Raw genomic sequence first — 16,304 nt, forward strand, 5'->3', positions numbered from 1 at the left:
AACATTATTTAAATTAATTTCTCAAATAATTGGATAAAATGTTTATTTTTTTATTCCATAAATTTCACTGTTTGACCTTTACATACATTAATAAAATGTTAAAATTTTAATAGAAAAATGAATAATTGTCCATACCACACGGAGGTGGCATGTGCAACGCAGCGTTGAACTTGCGGCTAAAGACATGGTAGTATGTCCCATTTGTGCCTACCAGATCTGGTTTCAAGAAGCCGTGTTTGACCAAATTCATTAATAATTATTAAATAATAACATGTATTTGTAAGCCAGAGAGATAATTAAATACTCAGTATTTATTATTTATGTCCTGTAACAGATGAGCTGGAGGATAATAGAATTACCGTATGATTATTTAGCGGGACAGTCATAGAACTGTCCCATGACTAATCTGACCAAATGGTTAAGTACGAATGGTTTAGAGATTATGTAGTTATTTATGTAAAGATTATAGTAAACAGAGATTAAAGATATTAGATTGAAATTAGACTGTGATTAAGATTTTATTAACCTTAAGTTTACGACAAAAATTATAAATACAAATAAAAAATAAGAGGTACGAGATCATATTTATTGTATATTTATTATTTTTACATTGAATTATCAAACTAATCATCTGTTCGAAACACTTTTGACAGATACATAGGAAAGAGCGAAACAGAAAACTAAAAAACGAAACCGAACGATGACAGAAAAAGTGTTTAAAGTCACTCGATCTTCCAACCGAAACATTATATTTACTAAATATATTTATTTAGTTGAAATTGTTCAAGACATAAAGATTGGTGAGCATTGCCGACATTTGTAAAGCATGAATATTAATAGATTAGATGGGTGCATTGTATGGACATGAAATACGAAGGTAGGCATGTGATTCCCATTCGTGGCATTCATTTAAGAGGCATGGCGAATTCATATTAATATTTTTAATTTCCACGTCTCGTTGTTTCTTCTGCACGTGCTTCTATACAAAAAAACATCTTTACGAAAACCCTAACTTCATTGTTACCATTAATTTCCACATTTTATATTATTAGGTTATAGCAGATATTCCGAGGACACACAAAGCAAAAATTAATTATATAGATATCCAAGAATGAGACGAATGTGATGCACAACAAAAAATGCTAAAGTATATACATTCATTATCTTTTATTTTATAAATTCTAAATCTAATTTATCATTATCTTTTGTACGGATATTAATTAACAGCTTAATTTAAAGTGATTTAAATTTGATAATGTATCTATATGGTATCATACCTATGCTAAAGAGCACAATAAGATTTTTTAAGTTTTTTTTTTTCATCATGAAACAATCTCATTTATGTTTATTTGAGTTGTATTTATCTATATGACTAAATCTCGTTAATTTAATAAGTTATTTATTATTTCTTATATAATAAAACTATAAACTTATGACTTATATTAATAATATAAATACAATTAATATTATATAATATTTATTATCGCTTATAGACTTTAACTTTTTTAATTGACTTAAACGTTTGGAAAAAATTTCGTAAGCGAGTCTTCTTTTAACAAAAATATTTTTTTTTTTCAAACTAAAAAACAATTAAATTCTTATCTATCTATAAATTCACATTTAAAATCTGATCAAGAACATATATATAAATACAAAGAGTAAAACTGATAATCTCATTCTCAAACCAAAAATTAGATTGTCTTGCTAAAATTCATGTATATTTCTTTTTATTTGGTGTAAATAAATTCATGTCTATTTCTTTTCATTGGTGTAATGAAAAAAAAAAGGAAAATGTTTTTTCCAAGTCAAATAATAAATTAAAGATTTTGTAGAATTCATAATTCAAGAGCAATACTTTAGGAACTTTTGGGAAAAGAAGATGCTGAGGTGATCCATAGTGAAAGTGCTAAGGTGCTCATATAAAAAAAAATAAAGTGCAAAATTTAATTTTTGGTATCTTTTAACATGTATCATCATGCATGCGAAGGTATAGTGAAATAACATATTTTTTAAATATGGATTTTAAAATAATTATTAATAAAACTAATAATTTTAATGGACATACCAACTTGTAATTAATTGGGTTTTTACTTTCTCTAAAGATAGTAATAAACCTTTTGAATTCATATTTTCTTTCATAGTAAAAGGAAATGACAGAAGAAAAGACCAAAGAAAGCATTGGAAATAAAACATGTAAATTCTGAATAGATAAAAATAATAAAGAGAAAATAATTTATCACGGATTAATTATATAATTTTTTATACTGTTATCTAACTATAAGAATATATCTAGGACAACTTAGAATCTTTTATAATCTTTATCTTAAAAATTAGGCTTATAATAGATTATATTATGAAAAAAAAATTTGTACTGAAATTATAAAGAAATGAAACTCGAATAAAGAAACGAAGCTTATTGCAAGTCCTCTTTTTTCCATCATGGTATTTTTATTACTGTAAATATCGAAGTTTTTTTTTTCTCTCTCTCTATATACGCCTTTTTTTAATAAAAATTATTCAAATAAACCCTTTGCTATTTTACTTGCCTCAATGAACCTCTTTATATAATAAATAAATAATTTCAAATTATATAAACTTAAAAGTAAAGATTTAAAATATTAAAATTTAACTTTTTAATACAAGTTTAAAAAAAATTATTTGAATAATTATATAGTTAATTATAAGGTAAAACATGATTGTTAACTTCAATTATACTTACTAATATATTTTAGCATGCAATTTAAAATATTTTTTAAAATTATTATATAGTGAATTATAAAGTTGAAATAAAAAAAAGGAGAATTGAAATGCTATTTGAATATTAGCAATTTAAATATATGTTAATAAATATTATTTAAATAATCTGTGTATTTGGACACAATATTAATCCGTATAGTGACTAATAGTTTTCAAGCTTTAATTATCCAAATAATTTATTTTTGGATGAGATTGAAATACATATTCCACCTTCTTTATAATTCTATATATGTAATAATTTATTTTTTATTTTTACTTTATCCAAATTTTAAAATAACTATTAAGAACTAACAATTATTATTTTATTTTATAATTTTTTAATAATACTCAAAATTCAAGTTAATCATTAATGACTATTAACCATAAACACTTAATTCTTATTAAAAATATATTTTAATATTAACTAATTACTTTATAAGCCATTTTTAAAATTATATTAAATATATTGATTATTAAACAAATTTATGTAATTCTTTTTCTTAAACTAAAATTAGTAACATATATGATTTAATTAAAAAAAAGAAAATAGTAAATCTCAGCTTCCAAACCATGTTTTCTGAAAGAATAAAGACAACATAACATATTGACATTTATTTAACTTATCTAATAAGAATAAAATAGTCTTATAAAAATGAATTTTTGTAATTAAAAAGAAAAAGTAAAAAGTAAAAAATATAGTGTCAAATCAACATAAAAAAACTATACGTTTAAAAGTATCCTTTTTCTTTTCGAAAAAGAAAATAGAATAAAATGAAATTAATTTTACTGTGGGAGTGAAAGAAGAAAGCATGGAAGCCGTGCAGCTGGTGGCATTGCGGCTGCGCGCAGTTCCGGTGGCGGCATACCTCTTTCGAAACGCCGTCGTAATGGGCGGCGTCTTCCGCAGCAGCAACAGCACCACCAGCACGAGCATGAGCGGAATGGCAGGGAAGAGGATGAGCTCTGGTTCGGGATGGTTGATGGGCGGAGCATTGAAGTTACCGAAAATTGTGAAAGCCGGAGAGCCGGTTCTGCACGAGCGAGCCAAAGAAGTTGATCCGTCGGAGATGAAATCGGAGAGAGTGCAGAAGATCATCGACGACATGATCCGCGTCATGCGAAAGGCACCTGGAGTTGGCCTCGCCGCTCCACAGATTGGAATTCCCCTAAGGGTTTCTATCTTATCTGATGTGCATTATCATATTCTGGATTAATAGTACTTACCTACGCAATCGTATAAAAATATATGATTTCTTTTATGCGTTTGTGTGTAGATAATTGTTTTGGAAGATAAAGAGGAGTATATGGGTTATGACGATGAGGAATCCCTCAAAGAACAAGATAGAAGACCTTTTCATCTTTTGGTATGTCTATGTATGTCTCCATTGCCAATGTTATTCAATGCAAACAGGAGAGAACTATTCGATTCAATTTCACACTTTTTCCCTTCTCGTCGTAATAGGCATATTCATTCTGCTGTCTTGATTTGAGGTAGGTGATATTGAATCCTAAGCTCAAGAAGAAGACCAACAGGACTGCACTCTTTTTTGAAGGATGTTTGAGGTGTCGTTAACAACTCTTTCACCTTTTATTTTCCTCTCATCATACCTTACTTGCTTTTCTAGAAGTTTCAATCATTCAGTGGCATATGCGTTTGTGTTTCTACTTTTAGGAATTCTGCATTGAGAAATGCTGGTTACATACTTTGTTATACTCCTGTTTGAATTCACTCTTTGTTATTGATTGAAAATTTATTTCAAATTACTAAATTTTGAAATTCTTACTTCATATGTAAATGAGTGTCAATCATGATTTTATATTTTCTCAACAAACTTTAATCAATGACAGAGAGCCTGCTGCATATCTTAACTGAATATTTAAGTTGTCTGTCTAGACTCTTGACGCAGTCGGCCATTTCTTGAGTTATGGCTTGAAATTTCACGAGACCAGCATCCTGCCTTTAATTTTCTCAATTACTTTAGCATGACAGAGAAGACATTTTGGAACAATTAAAAAGATGCACTTGTTAAAGCGACTACTAGTATGATATCATATTATCTGAAGTTTTTCTACACATATATCATATGTATATATTTTAAAAATGGTTCAGAGCTAATGTGATTGGAGTTTTTATTCCAGCTAAGGGTTAAAATATAGCAAATTTCTTATTTGCTTTCGTAACGATGAGTCTTCAGTTGGCATGTTACCAATTCATAAAAGCTTTGCTATGTTTATAAATTTGCTATACGATGGTTGCTGAGATGAATTCTAAATATTGAGATCACGAGAAGCTGTGATCCCCATATTCTGATGTAGCTTGAACTTAAGTTTCCACCTTATATGTCTTAATTTTAACATCTGGTGTGAACAGTATCTGTATCCGTATGTTCTTTTCCTTTTTTTTTTGAATGTGACTTCCTATGTTAAATACAATTTGTGGATGTCTAAAGGCGGTTCCACAAGGCCATGTGCAACAAACAGTGGGGTCTCTTAACATTATCCCGCTCTCTTGTAAATATGCCACGTTTTCAGTGAGATTGGCCTCCAATCTGATTGGATCCAACTGAATTTGTTGATAAATTATTGTTGAGGTAACAGCTAGTCCATGTTGTTGCCATAATTCAAAATATAATAATTCTGGATCGCTTTATATTTGTGTTTTATGTGATAACTAGTCAAGCACGTATGTCAGCGGGTACCTTTGACATCTTCATCTGTAACGACATTTTGCAGTGTTGCTGGGTACGCTGTGGTAGAGCGATACCTTGATGTTGAGGTTGAAGGTTTTGATCGTTACGGGGAACCCGTAAAAATAAATGCTACTGGTTGGCAGGCTCGGATTTTACAGCATGAGTGTGATCACTTGGATGGAACACTGTATGTTGATAAGATGGTACCTAGAACATTCAGAGCTCCAGAAAACAGTTCTAAGCCTCTTGCCCGTGGGTGCCCAAAACTTGGTCCTCGCTGACCCAGTTGCGTGTTAGAGCTTGAAGTTGAATGATCAACACAAATTTCTTGTGCATGTCAGTCAAAAAAAGTTGTCACTTATAGATCTTAGCATGTAGTCCAGATGCGCACTAAGTTAGAAATATTTAGAGTTTGGGAGTAACTAAGTTTCACTCACTTTTCAGTGTTATCATGTTGCAATAATTATAATTGAATTCTGCCTTTCTGTTTGATCAGTTCACTTCATACAAGTTTCAATACTCTTGATATTGATTATGCATAGCTTTTTTTACACTGTATACAACGGATCTTCTGGGTATGTACCATAAACACGCTAGGAGTTTTTGTCTTTTTTTTTTCTTTTGAGATATAGAGTGTGTTTATTAATAGGCTATTCTAGTGGTCTCCCTTTACCATTTATGTGCTGCTGAAGAAGTCATCTTCTGCCGTATGAAAATGGTAAAAAAGTTAATGTCAATTAACAAGCAGATGGAGTTTAACATTTTTCTTTTTATGTGTTTGCTTTTTGCCTTATCAGTGAGCATAATTTTGATGCTCAGAGATTACACGAAACTTTTAAAACGTTTGATTGGAATTTGACAAAAAAGACCAGAGAATCATGATATGGATATGTCTTCCCCCTATAGAAAATGGTTTCAAAATAGTTAAACTAAATCATTTTGTTCAATAATATAATATTTTTGGCTATGCTTATTCTATTATTTTAAAATTATGAACCAGTTTTAAAATGTGAATATTGAGTTGGAAATATGTAAAGTGGCATGTGATATGCTTGCTACTAATGATAATTCACTGATTTTATGATGTCTTTCAAAAATCTGAACATATCTACCTTCGTCTGAACATAAATCTGGACTTCAAAACCTTCAAAATGGATCACAAGTATCTACCTTCCCCTTAAACAATAGAGTACAAAATAATCACCGAGGAACTCGCGTACTCATTTTATTGTACAAAGAAATACCTTTAATCTATATACTTTCAATTCAAACGGAATGAATAGTATGGTTTGACTCTACGAAGATATTTTGTCTAATGAAATCATCACTGATTGAGAAACAAGTAGGAGGATACAAGAAACCCCGAGCAGAACCGTGAGCTTGCCAGCAGAAAGAGTTAGTATTTCCTCCGAAGCATGATACAAGAAAAATATTTTCAAGATATAGATCTTCACATGGAGAAATGTCACTGCAAGCAAATTTAATTGCTTCATCAGAGGCTGAAGTTCCTTGAACATCAATGAAGGATATATTCTCCACTCTGACAGCCGAAGTCTGTAATTTGATACATTAAATTACATTCTTGCAGCATATTTGAGCTTCAGTATAGGTTACTACAAATTTGAACTTTTCTATCAATTCTAGAAGCTAAGTCCCTCGGTTGTTTGGAATAAATTTTGAAAGAAAAATCAAGGGTTACTGCAAAGTATATTCTCCAAATAATAATTTTTCTTTATGAAGACTGTTTCTCAAAAATTTGCCCCATACAACTATAATGCATATTTCCACATAAAGGCAAGTTTATAGAATGTGCTTGCAAAAACATCCAAAAATTCCATACCTGGTTTTCACATGGATGTTGCGAATCACAGTAGTATTGATCTATTATTATTGGATTAGACACATTTTCCATCAATATATTCTGGAAGGTGATCTTCGAGGCCAGACCACTACCACCCTGACGAAAATTTGACAGAAGACAAGTTTTGACGAAAATGTGTACATTGCAGGGTGGCTATAAAAAGAAAGTGCTACAGTTGTCAAGAAACTCACCTGCCATGTTTTGATCCTCAACCCATTATCTGTGTTGTAAAGGTAAGCTCCCTCCACAATTACATTTTGCACACTTTCCCATGTCTTTAATTTTCCCAAGCTACCGATGCTGAAAAAATAGGCTCCAGGATCAGTTAAATCAATTATACCACTTAAAATGTTTTGAGAATTGAAAAATGAAAGTTGCTTTCACCTTATCCCATGGCCAGGACCACAATAGATGTTTCTGATCCAGACCCGAGAAGAATTTCTAACTATTGAAATGCAATCATCACCTGAAATTGAAAATAATGAACATAATTATTTTGCTTTTGGTATATCGTTTGACCACCAAAGTTTATTCTGGAACATAATGTAAGTGATGAAAGTAATCATTGCACTTAGACTTAGCTTTCGTCCAAATTCTGCAACATGCATAGTTTTTCACAATTACATTTTGCCTGTTATTTTTCATGTTTTGCATATTTTTTTCTTCTGGTTTTTCTTGTCTCTTAACGACAAATCAAACTTGGTACGATGTTAATGAAAGGCTATACATCCTGAAAGTAACAAGTAAGAATTGACATGCAAACCATTAACTTCAGAAAGCTTTTAGCACCAACGAAGAAAAAAAATCCAGACACCTTCACAATCCATGACAACAAAAAGCTAATCAGATATTTACTTTATTCTTTCATTTCTTTGTTACCATACGGTTTCAAAACCATTTAAACTGGTGTCATTCTGCTTAACTTGATTTTTATTAACATGAGATATATGTGTGTGTTCTGTAATATGGCTAATTATTTAATAATTATATGACAATCGCTATTTCAAGGTAAATAACATATATAAATTACCGTTTAAACCATAATATCATTCAAGCCTAAAATGACAGTTTGTAGAAAATAACTTTACAGCAGTACCTGTTCTAATTACACTATCCCTGACCTGAACTCCCTTTGATGCACTAATATGGATTCCATCAGTATTAGGGCTGAAAGCAGGTGCTAATACTTTGAGATGGGATGCAACAACCCGCATACAGTTAGTGAATGACAAGTGCATTCGTTGGCTATTTATCAGCATGAGATTTCTAACTTTTAGATCCTTGCATCTATGAAAAGTCAGAGCCTGCAGTGTCAATGTTGTTTCATATTCAGCTAATAAGACACATAGGAAATATCAGATGAGGGAAAACGATCTGGTTTGCTCCATATATTTGAAGCGGCACTAACCGTTGGAGCAGGATGACATGGCTGCGAAAGGACATTTTGAAGCCACTTTAGTAACACAGTTTATTAAACTTGAAGAAAATATTAATTTAAGCTTTCCAGGAAGCAATACATTTGTGGAGTTGATCTTGCAAGATCTGGCCCACCATTCCTCTCCCATTCCATTGACACTCCCTCCACCATCAACAGTGAGGTGATTCACCCCATGGAAGTAAAGCCATTTGCGCTGATCTAAACCAAGCCACACAGCAGGATCTTGGGGTGCAACTATAGTACCTGATATCTATAACAAATTTGAAAATCAATTGAGTGCATATTTTCTGTAAAGAACCTCATGACAAGAATTTTCTTCAACATGTGAGAGATTTGACTCTGTGAGCTTACCGTCAAAATAATCTTAGATCGACAAGGTCCACCAATGTCCACTGGATAGATAAGAAAAGTTTCCCCAGATGGAAAAACAAGATTTATAAATCCAGCGAGAGAACATGCGATTCCCCAAGCTTCCAGGAAGGCCTAAAAAGATAAATAAATAGACAAAGTCATGGGGACATTCCTAATCCTACCCAGTCCTTTCAGACAAATTATCATACATTTCATGGGCTGTTATGAAATCTACGATAAACAGTTTCAAGCAAAAGAATAATCTAAATAAACATTATTAAGCAAATCGGTCATTGTGAAGTTACACAAATAGAAGGAAGCAATTACCTCAGTGTCATTGTGAAGACCATCCCCTTTTGCACCATAATCACCGACATAAAGAACCCATTTCGATCTAGTTCGTGTTCTTCTCCACCTGGAACGTGGGTGCTGGATCACAGAATCAAACCCTTCTGCACGAGTGAGATATGGAGTGACAAGTACATTTACATGAATGAAGATAATCACAAATGCCCAACTGAAACAATATCTGAGGTTCTTCATTTTCTTTCAGATTCAGACCATCCACAGGTTTCGTGACAGAATCTTAGGTTGCTGGTTCAGCAGGAACAACTACTAAAAGAGTATCACGTGACAGAAACACCATTTGAAGACACTGCACACTACTACTACAACGTCAGTGGCGATGTTTCTATTCTATTCATCAAACCATAACCGAACCTAATTGCTCTTTACATCTGCATGCAATTCAATTTTTCTCAATAAATGTCACATTCATGGCGCAAAATTAAACTATTTTAGCATAGAATTTATCTCTTGTTAATCTAATACTTGCAAGACCCGAAATTTCCTTTTCTCGTACCCTTCTTTCCTTACTACAAGAACTCCATCCCAATGATAAAGAATTTCGTGCTATGTCGTTTTTTTCACTCTCTTTCTCTTGTTTTTTCTTGCTCTGCCCAGGTTGCTAAATTAGTAAATTTTTTTAATCAAATCTTTTTCATGGCCATTATTATTACAAAAAGAAAATGGTAGAAATTTGAAAGGTTTTCTTTTTAATGACATAGACTGAAAGAGATCTCGAACAAACAGTCATAAATACAAATTAAAAAATAAAAAATAAAAAACAAACCTTTTGGAATATGAAGAACACTCAGAAAGTCTGGATGAAATAGAAATTCCAATCCAATTTCCATTCTTCATCAGCTTCTCATTTTACTTTCCTCACAATTTTAGAATTTTGCAAAGCGATGATTCCACTAAATCCCAAACATGTCGGTGTTTTCCTTTTTACTGTTGTTGGATTTGTCTTGTCATCTGATATATACCAGACTTAAGAACAGACTATGGTTTGGACTTTTTCGTGAAAATATCATATCTGAGAAATTATATAAGTTTCTAAGATGCATGTAATTTTTTCTTTATGTCGAAATAATAATGCCAAGGGTTAATTATCGATTTAAGGTATTATTCGCTTTGTTTCGATATTTCCCATGGTTCCTTATTGTTAGTGATTGAGGTTTCTGAGAGATAAAATTCAAATAATTATTGAATTTGTAAATATGAAAAAAAAGATGATAATTTGTTCCAAATTCAACTTCACCATTTTATTGTATATTTTCTTAACTATTCAGATTTGAAAATTTTATCATTTATATTTCAATTATATCAATTTCTTTTGTTAAAAATAGAAAATACAATTTACTTTATTAGATTTTTTTTAATGATTTGTCAAAAAGATTGAACAATAAAATGAAAAATAAATTTCTTGCACACAATATAATTATTTATATTAAAAAAGAAATTTTATATTTGATTTAATTATTGACTAACTCAATAATTTGAAAATTTAGTATGTGATTTCTTTTATACCAATAATTATACTAAATTACATATTATTATTTTTATATTATTGATAATAATAGGATATATAAATTTTGAGTATATTATTTTGATTCTTTTAAAATTAATGTTCAAAATTTTGTATTTTGTTTAGCTCAGTATACATTCATCTTTCAACTTTTTGAGACGTATGTTGAAAAGTGTAACTTTATGTTATGTCAAATAAACTTTGAATTAAAGCATATTTAGTTACTCTCTTTTGTAGCCATTACTAATTATTAAGTTTTTTTTAGACTTAATTAGTAATTTTGTTTATAGGCATAGGTTTGTTTTTAGGCATACATTGTTATTATGTTTGGGCTGATCCGTCAAATAAAATGGACCACTAGTAGTAGGCTATCCCATAAAGGACAGACTAACGGGTCGGGCCAAGTTAGCCTGTCATTTTTTTTTTAATTTTTAATTTATTTTCAATTTTTTAAATTTTTAATTTTTAAAATTTGTTTATGTATTCATATAAATGAATATTAAAATTATATTTAATCATAAAAAATATTTTCTAAATTTTAATTGATTAGTTATTGTTTTTAATTAGGCAAATTTAAATAATTATTACATGTATAATTTAAATTATTTTATCATAACTAATAATTAGACTTTAATTTGTAAACGTGATTTAAATTATAATATATTATATATTTACATATTTAAAATATATAATATAGAAAAGTTAATTTTTTAAATTATTTTTTATTTGAACTTTTAATTTAAAAAAAAAATTCAAAACTTAGTAAAATTTCAACCCACATATCTCATTTTGGACAGGCTAACGGGCCAATTTCTTATGACCAACCCGTTTTGTCAACACCTTCCTCCACTTTAGTGTTTACAAAGAATTCTCTCATCTCGTTTTATTATTTTAAATATCTAAAAATCTTCTCAAACACATCATGCGCATTCCTTATGAACTCAAATTTAAATAGATAATGACGTATACAATGTCAATAAATATATTTAACTTCAACCAAAATTTGAACAACAATCCATGAATCCTAAGAACTCTAAGAGAGAAAGAAAGAGAAAAGAGTGACCAAGGTAAAAAGAAGAAACCAAGAAGATAATAATTTTGATGTTAATTTAACAAAAGAGTTCACATTAACTCTGTTTGAAATAATAGAAAATTAATGAATAAATGAATTATAGATCTAGATATAAGAACTAAATTATTACTGTTTTTTTATATCATTTTACTCTCTAGTATATGTTATTAAGTTCAGACGAAGAAAAATACGACCACACACACAAAATCTCCATACTGATAAGATATTGTGCGTTTTTGGCCAAACCCTCAAGGATTTGCTTTTGACACCATTTCAAAAAACCTCTTATCAATGGAGGTATCTTATATGTATATAAATTCATGTTATTTTTTATTTTATTCGATATGTGACTTTGTATTCAAGAGAAGTTTAAGTGATTGGCCACCATAAAATTTGGGCTTCAAATCATATCCAAGCAAGTGTTTTTTGGAATGTGTCCCAATAGATACCAAAATCTAATGCATAGATAATAAATGAGTGTCTAGCTCATACTTTCCACTTTTAGTGGACACCTCTTCACGCATAATACGCCAAAAAGGATACAATAAAATAAACTTACATTTTTATGTTATTAAATGATATTTAATTAAATAAAATATTAAAAATTAAAATGAAAATAACACGAGTAGTGTTATTTTCTTAAAACTCTCTAAAAATAATCAGAACACGCAATTATTTAACTCAAATAAGTCAAACCAAACCCACGCATTATTTTAACCTCATTCTAAATGACACCCCACTTCATAAATTGCAGAAAAATTATGCTATTAAAAAATCAATTATTGTATTTATAAGGATAGGTAGAATTAATTTAAAGGAAAAATGAGTAACACAGAATTCAATTCCCTCCATTAAAATTCTTACCAAACTTTATATAACTATTTCTGAAGTTATTTAGTATATAAAACAACATTTTAGATTAAAATAAAAACAAAAATTCCTCGTACGATTTCTCAATTAGATATCATTACTTCACTAGGAAAAAAAACAGAGCAGACAACAACCGCTTAAAAGTTAAAATACTTTAATGAATTGTCAATCTATGATTAACATTAGTTTTGTTTCAAAATATTTAGTAGTTTTATGTTATTTTTGAGATGACGAAAATTCGAATATATAATATTTTTTTCTAATTCTCTGAAAGATAATTGAAGAACAAAATTGTAACATGAGCAGATTTTGAAACTGATAATATTTCATATATTTCTGTGAAAACAAAAAAAAAATGCATTAAACCCATCTTAAATTCATATATTTATCGTATTTATTTCTTCATTTTCTCATAACATTATCCGCGGAAGACAATTTCAATGGTAAAAAAACAAAACAATAATAAATTTGAAGAAAATTATAGATTGAAATTCAGAGAGGAGAAGTAACAGAAAAGTGATGAGTCATGATTATTTTCTTAATTTAAGATCAATTCAACTCAACCGGCCCTACCCTACAAACCTAAAAGTAAAAACATTACATCACAGAAGAAACCTGGCCGGAATATTCTCTCTGTCGCCTGAAACCACCGTCGTCTACCTCGGCCGATGCTTGGCGGGTTTAGTCCGCGGTGGCTTGTTGTGGTCCCGTGGTGGTGCTTTTCCGAACGCGGCGCAGAAGCCGCATGCAGAGAGTCTGGGAGACGGGGGTTCGATCGCCGGCGAGACTTTTCCGGTGCGGTAGGCGCGAGTTCCGCCGTTGGAGCGGGTTCTCTGGAGGGGCGGCGGCGGTTGAAGTTGAAGGTCTTTAATCTGATCGGCGTCGATGTTGTTGGTTTGGTTTTGGTTGTTGAGTTTGTTGAATTCCTCTGATAAGAATCTATCGTCCCAAACAAAGCCAGAAGAACCCTGCCTTCTGAAGGAGACTGCAGATCTTTGAAGACCAGCCATGGCAGTGAGGTAAGCAATTCTGGTCTACACTCACATCAATTTCTCTTTAACTGTTGTTCTGTTTTTCTCTTGTGTTGTGTTCACTTTGTATCACTTTTTCTTCTCTATAAGCATAATAAATAAATGAGAGAGAGAAGGCAGTTGGTGAAGGTGAAGAAAATGGTTAAAAGTGGTTAATAGAGTGTCCTATTAAGCCATATCCAACACAATGTCTCCTCTCCTCCCATTTTTTATTATTTCTTTATTATATTATTTAATGGATAATGATATTTGATAATATTTAATATCATCGTCATTATTATGTGATTTATGTTGGTGTTTATAATTATTATTATTGATTGTATAGTAATTTTGAACCAATCACATAATAACACGTAGATAATGTTAAAATGTTGTCAAAGTTATTTTTATTTAATAGAAACAATATTATTATTGAAATTTGGGTTTTTAATGAACTTTTTGTGTTATTTTCTTGTTGTGTTTTTAAAATATCAAAATCAAGAATGTAGAGATAACATAATAAGATTAATTATGGTATATGAAATATTATTTTCTATACTATTTCACTACATTATAAATGATAAATAATGGATGAGAATAATATATGAAGATTTTAAAGATTGTGCAAGTAAAGACCCTTAAAAAGCCGTAGAAACTAATTAATACAGGAAGTTGAATAATAAATGGTGGAGGCGAAAGCTTGAATGTATATTTGGATAAATTAATTAAAGAATTTTTAATTAATGGATATTTTTGGGTGGTGGTTGTGTAAATTAGAAATATAAAAAGAATAAAAATGATGGGCATTGGGACTTTGTGCGCAACTTGGCATGACACACGGGTTGTTAGGTCCAGCAAGTGAGTGAGTGTGTGTACACTAACTCCACCGGCCTGTCATATCATAATCACTCAATAAATCAAACAAAAAAACGCAATTCACACGTCCTTGTCTCTTAAAAAACATTTTAATAATGTTTGAAATTTAAACAAGAATCTAAATCCTGCCTGGGATAAAAATAAAAAAGTAGAATAATATATAAAGTTGGAAAAATCCATTAATTTATTGTCTTAAAGTTGTGGGTAGAAAATAATGTCAATCTCTTATATGATTGAGTTCTAATGTCATTGGTGTTTGTGTCTCTTCAAAAAAAATATTAACTTAAAAAAACTTGGAATTTATAGATAAAATAGAGAAAAAAAGAAAAATATAATGCATCTTAAAAATATTTGTTAGATGTTATTACATTCATGGATAAAATAGAATAAATTATAAATATTTTGACATTATTTATATGAATTTCACAAAAAGAATAGAAATAACCACGATAAAAAGTGGATAATAACGTAAAATGACCAATATATAACCTAAGAAACTGAGTTCGATAGAGATAGGTATTACATGACAATACAACATACATGCAAATACATTTAACATATTATCTTTACGGATAATGATACTTTGACAACATTTTCTTGACATCATTTTAACATCATCTACATGTCATTCTGTGACTGGTCCAAAATTATTTTACAATCAATAATAATAATCATAAACACCAACATGGACCAATCACAGAATGACACATAACGATGTTAAAATATTATCAAAAAAATGTTTTCAAAACATCATTATCCTATCTTTACAAACAACAATGCCAATGTAAGTTTGTTGCAGAGATAGTTTAATATTGTACTTTTATTCACCCTAAATTAATAGTTACTTTTCCAACAACATATCACAAGAGACTGAACAACCTCATTCACAACCCTTTCATCCTCATGTTGAGCTTTCTTCAAATGTTCAACAATTTCAACAATAATCTTTTGGTCTATCTACTATTATTCAATCAGCTAAAATGTTCGAATTCAGCTAAAATAATCTTTTGAACAATCATCACGTGTCTTCACAATATCCATACCAACAAGTTTTGTACACTTACACAAATTTTCCATTTCAGCCCAAACATACTAAAAAGAAGTTATCTCACAAAGTTTTTTTAAGAATTTGTAGAATTTTTTTTTAAATTAATTTGCAGAAATTCACAAATTTGAAAAAACTTTTAACGTTTTCATCAGATTTATATTGCAGAAGTTTTATGTGGAAATTTAACTTTTTTTTTTATTGATAACTATTATTTTATGAAAGTTTTTATTTTTAATTATTTTATTACAAAGATTACTTCTATTTTCCCATTTTTATTTTAATTCATATTCTATTCAATTTATCAATTATACTATAAAGATTTTAATCTCTTTTATTTGTATTATTTGTATTATTTAATTTGTTAATTTATCATGTTATTTTGCTTGTGTTATTTCTATATATAACAATATATGTCACGATTTGAATTATTTATATTTTTGTCTTAGCAATATTTATTTATAACAAAATTTAAATACTTTAAT

The 16,304-nt window shown here is 29.7% G+C and overlaps 3 protein-coding genes across 8 annotated transcripts; 1 reads left to right on the forward strand and 2 right to left on the reverse strand.

The window, feature by feature from the left end:
- The first annotated feature begins 3,494 nt into the window (after window positions 1–3,494).
- On the forward strand, window positions 3,495–5,926 carry LOC108333281 (peptide deformylase 1A, chloroplastic/mitochondrial). The gene is made up of 4 exons (XM_017568681.2): window positions 3,495–3,908; window positions 4,011–4,100; window positions 4,232–4,299; window positions 5,470–5,926. The coding sequence occupies exons 1-4, from the start codon at window positions 3,546–3,548 to the stop codon at window positions 5,705–5,707; spliced, it is 759 nt and encodes a 252-aa protein (XP_017424170.1). The 5' UTR covers window positions 3,495–3,545; the 3' UTR covers window positions 5,708–5,926.
- A 552-nt stretch (window positions 5,927–6,478) lies between these two features.
- LOC108332973 (probable polygalacturonase At1g80170) lies at window positions 6,479–10,429 on the reverse strand. Of its 6 annotated transcripts, none has more exons than XM_052871140.1 (10): window positions 10,209–10,429; window positions 9,404–9,528; window positions 9,077–9,208; window positions 8,805–8,975; window positions 8,696–8,716; window positions 8,384–8,591; window positions 7,672–7,753; window positions 7,479–7,587; window positions 7,267–7,383; window positions 6,479–6,980 (listed from the first exon to the last, which is right to left on the reverse strand). In XM_052871140.1, the coding sequence occupies exons 1-10, from the start codon at window positions 10,270–10,272 to the stop codon at window positions 6,693–6,695; spliced, it is 1,317 nt and encodes a 438-aa protein (XP_052727100.1). In that variant the 5' UTR covers window positions 10,273–10,429; the 3' UTR covers window positions 6,479–6,692. The 6 variants fall into 6 exon arrangements, with proteins under 6 accessions (XP_052727100.1, XP_052727097.1, XP_052727099.1 ...); XM_052871137.1 differs by having other exon boundaries at window positions 9,404–9,731; XM_052871139.1 differs by having other exon boundaries at window positions 9,404–9,738.
- A 2,922-nt stretch (window positions 10,430–13,351) lies between these two features.
- Window positions 13,352–14,059, reverse strand: LOC108333603 (uncharacterized protein At1g15400). The gene has a single exon (XM_017569073.2). The coding sequence runs from the start codon at window positions 13,896–13,898 to the stop codon at window positions 13,545–13,547; it is 354 nt and encodes a 117-aa protein (XP_017424562.1). The 5' UTR covers window positions 13,899–14,059; the 3' UTR covers window positions 13,352–13,544.
- Between the last annotated feature and the right edge of the window lie 2,245 nt (window positions 14,060–16,304).

This window comes from Vigna angularis, chromosome 11, assembly GCF_016808095.1.
Source record: "Vigna angularis cultivar LongXiaoDou No.4 chromosome 11, ASM1680809v1, whole genome shotgun sequence".
Lineage (NCBI taxonomy): Eukaryota > Viridiplantae > Streptophyta > Magnoliopsida > Fabales > Fabaceae > Vigna > Vigna angularis.

Bases quoted from the DNA above. Each gene is read 5' to 3' on its own strand.
- LOC108333281 (XM_017568681.2), top strand. From the start codon at position 3,546: ATGGAAGCCGTGCAGCTGGTGGCATTGCGGCTGCGCGCAGTTCCGGTG. The intron at 3,909-4,010 runs GTTTCTATCTTA...GTTTGTGTGTAG, and splicing joins AGATTGGAATTCCCCTAAGG to ATAATTGTTTTGGAAGATAA. The intron at 4,300-5,469 runs GTGTCGTTAACA...GACATTTTGCAG, and splicing joins TTTTTTGAAGGATGTTTGAG to TGTTGCTGGGTACGCTGTGG.
- LOC108332973 (XM_052871137.1), bottom strand. From the start codon at position 9,619: ATGAAGAACCTCAGATATTGTTTCAGTTGGGCATTTGTGATTATCTTC. The intron at 8,592-8,695 runs GTTAGTGCCGCT...TTGACACTGCAG, and splicing joins CATGTCATCCTGCTCCAACG to GCTCTGACTTTTCATAGATG. The intron at 7,384-7,478 runs GTGAGTTTCTTG...AATTTTCGTCAG, and splicing joins TGAGGATCAAAACATGGCAG to GGTGGTAGTGGTCTGGCCTC.
- LOC108333603 (XM_017569073.2), bottom strand. From the start codon at position 13,898: ATGGCTGGTCTTCAAAGATCTGCAGTCTCCTTCAGAAGGCAGGGTTCT.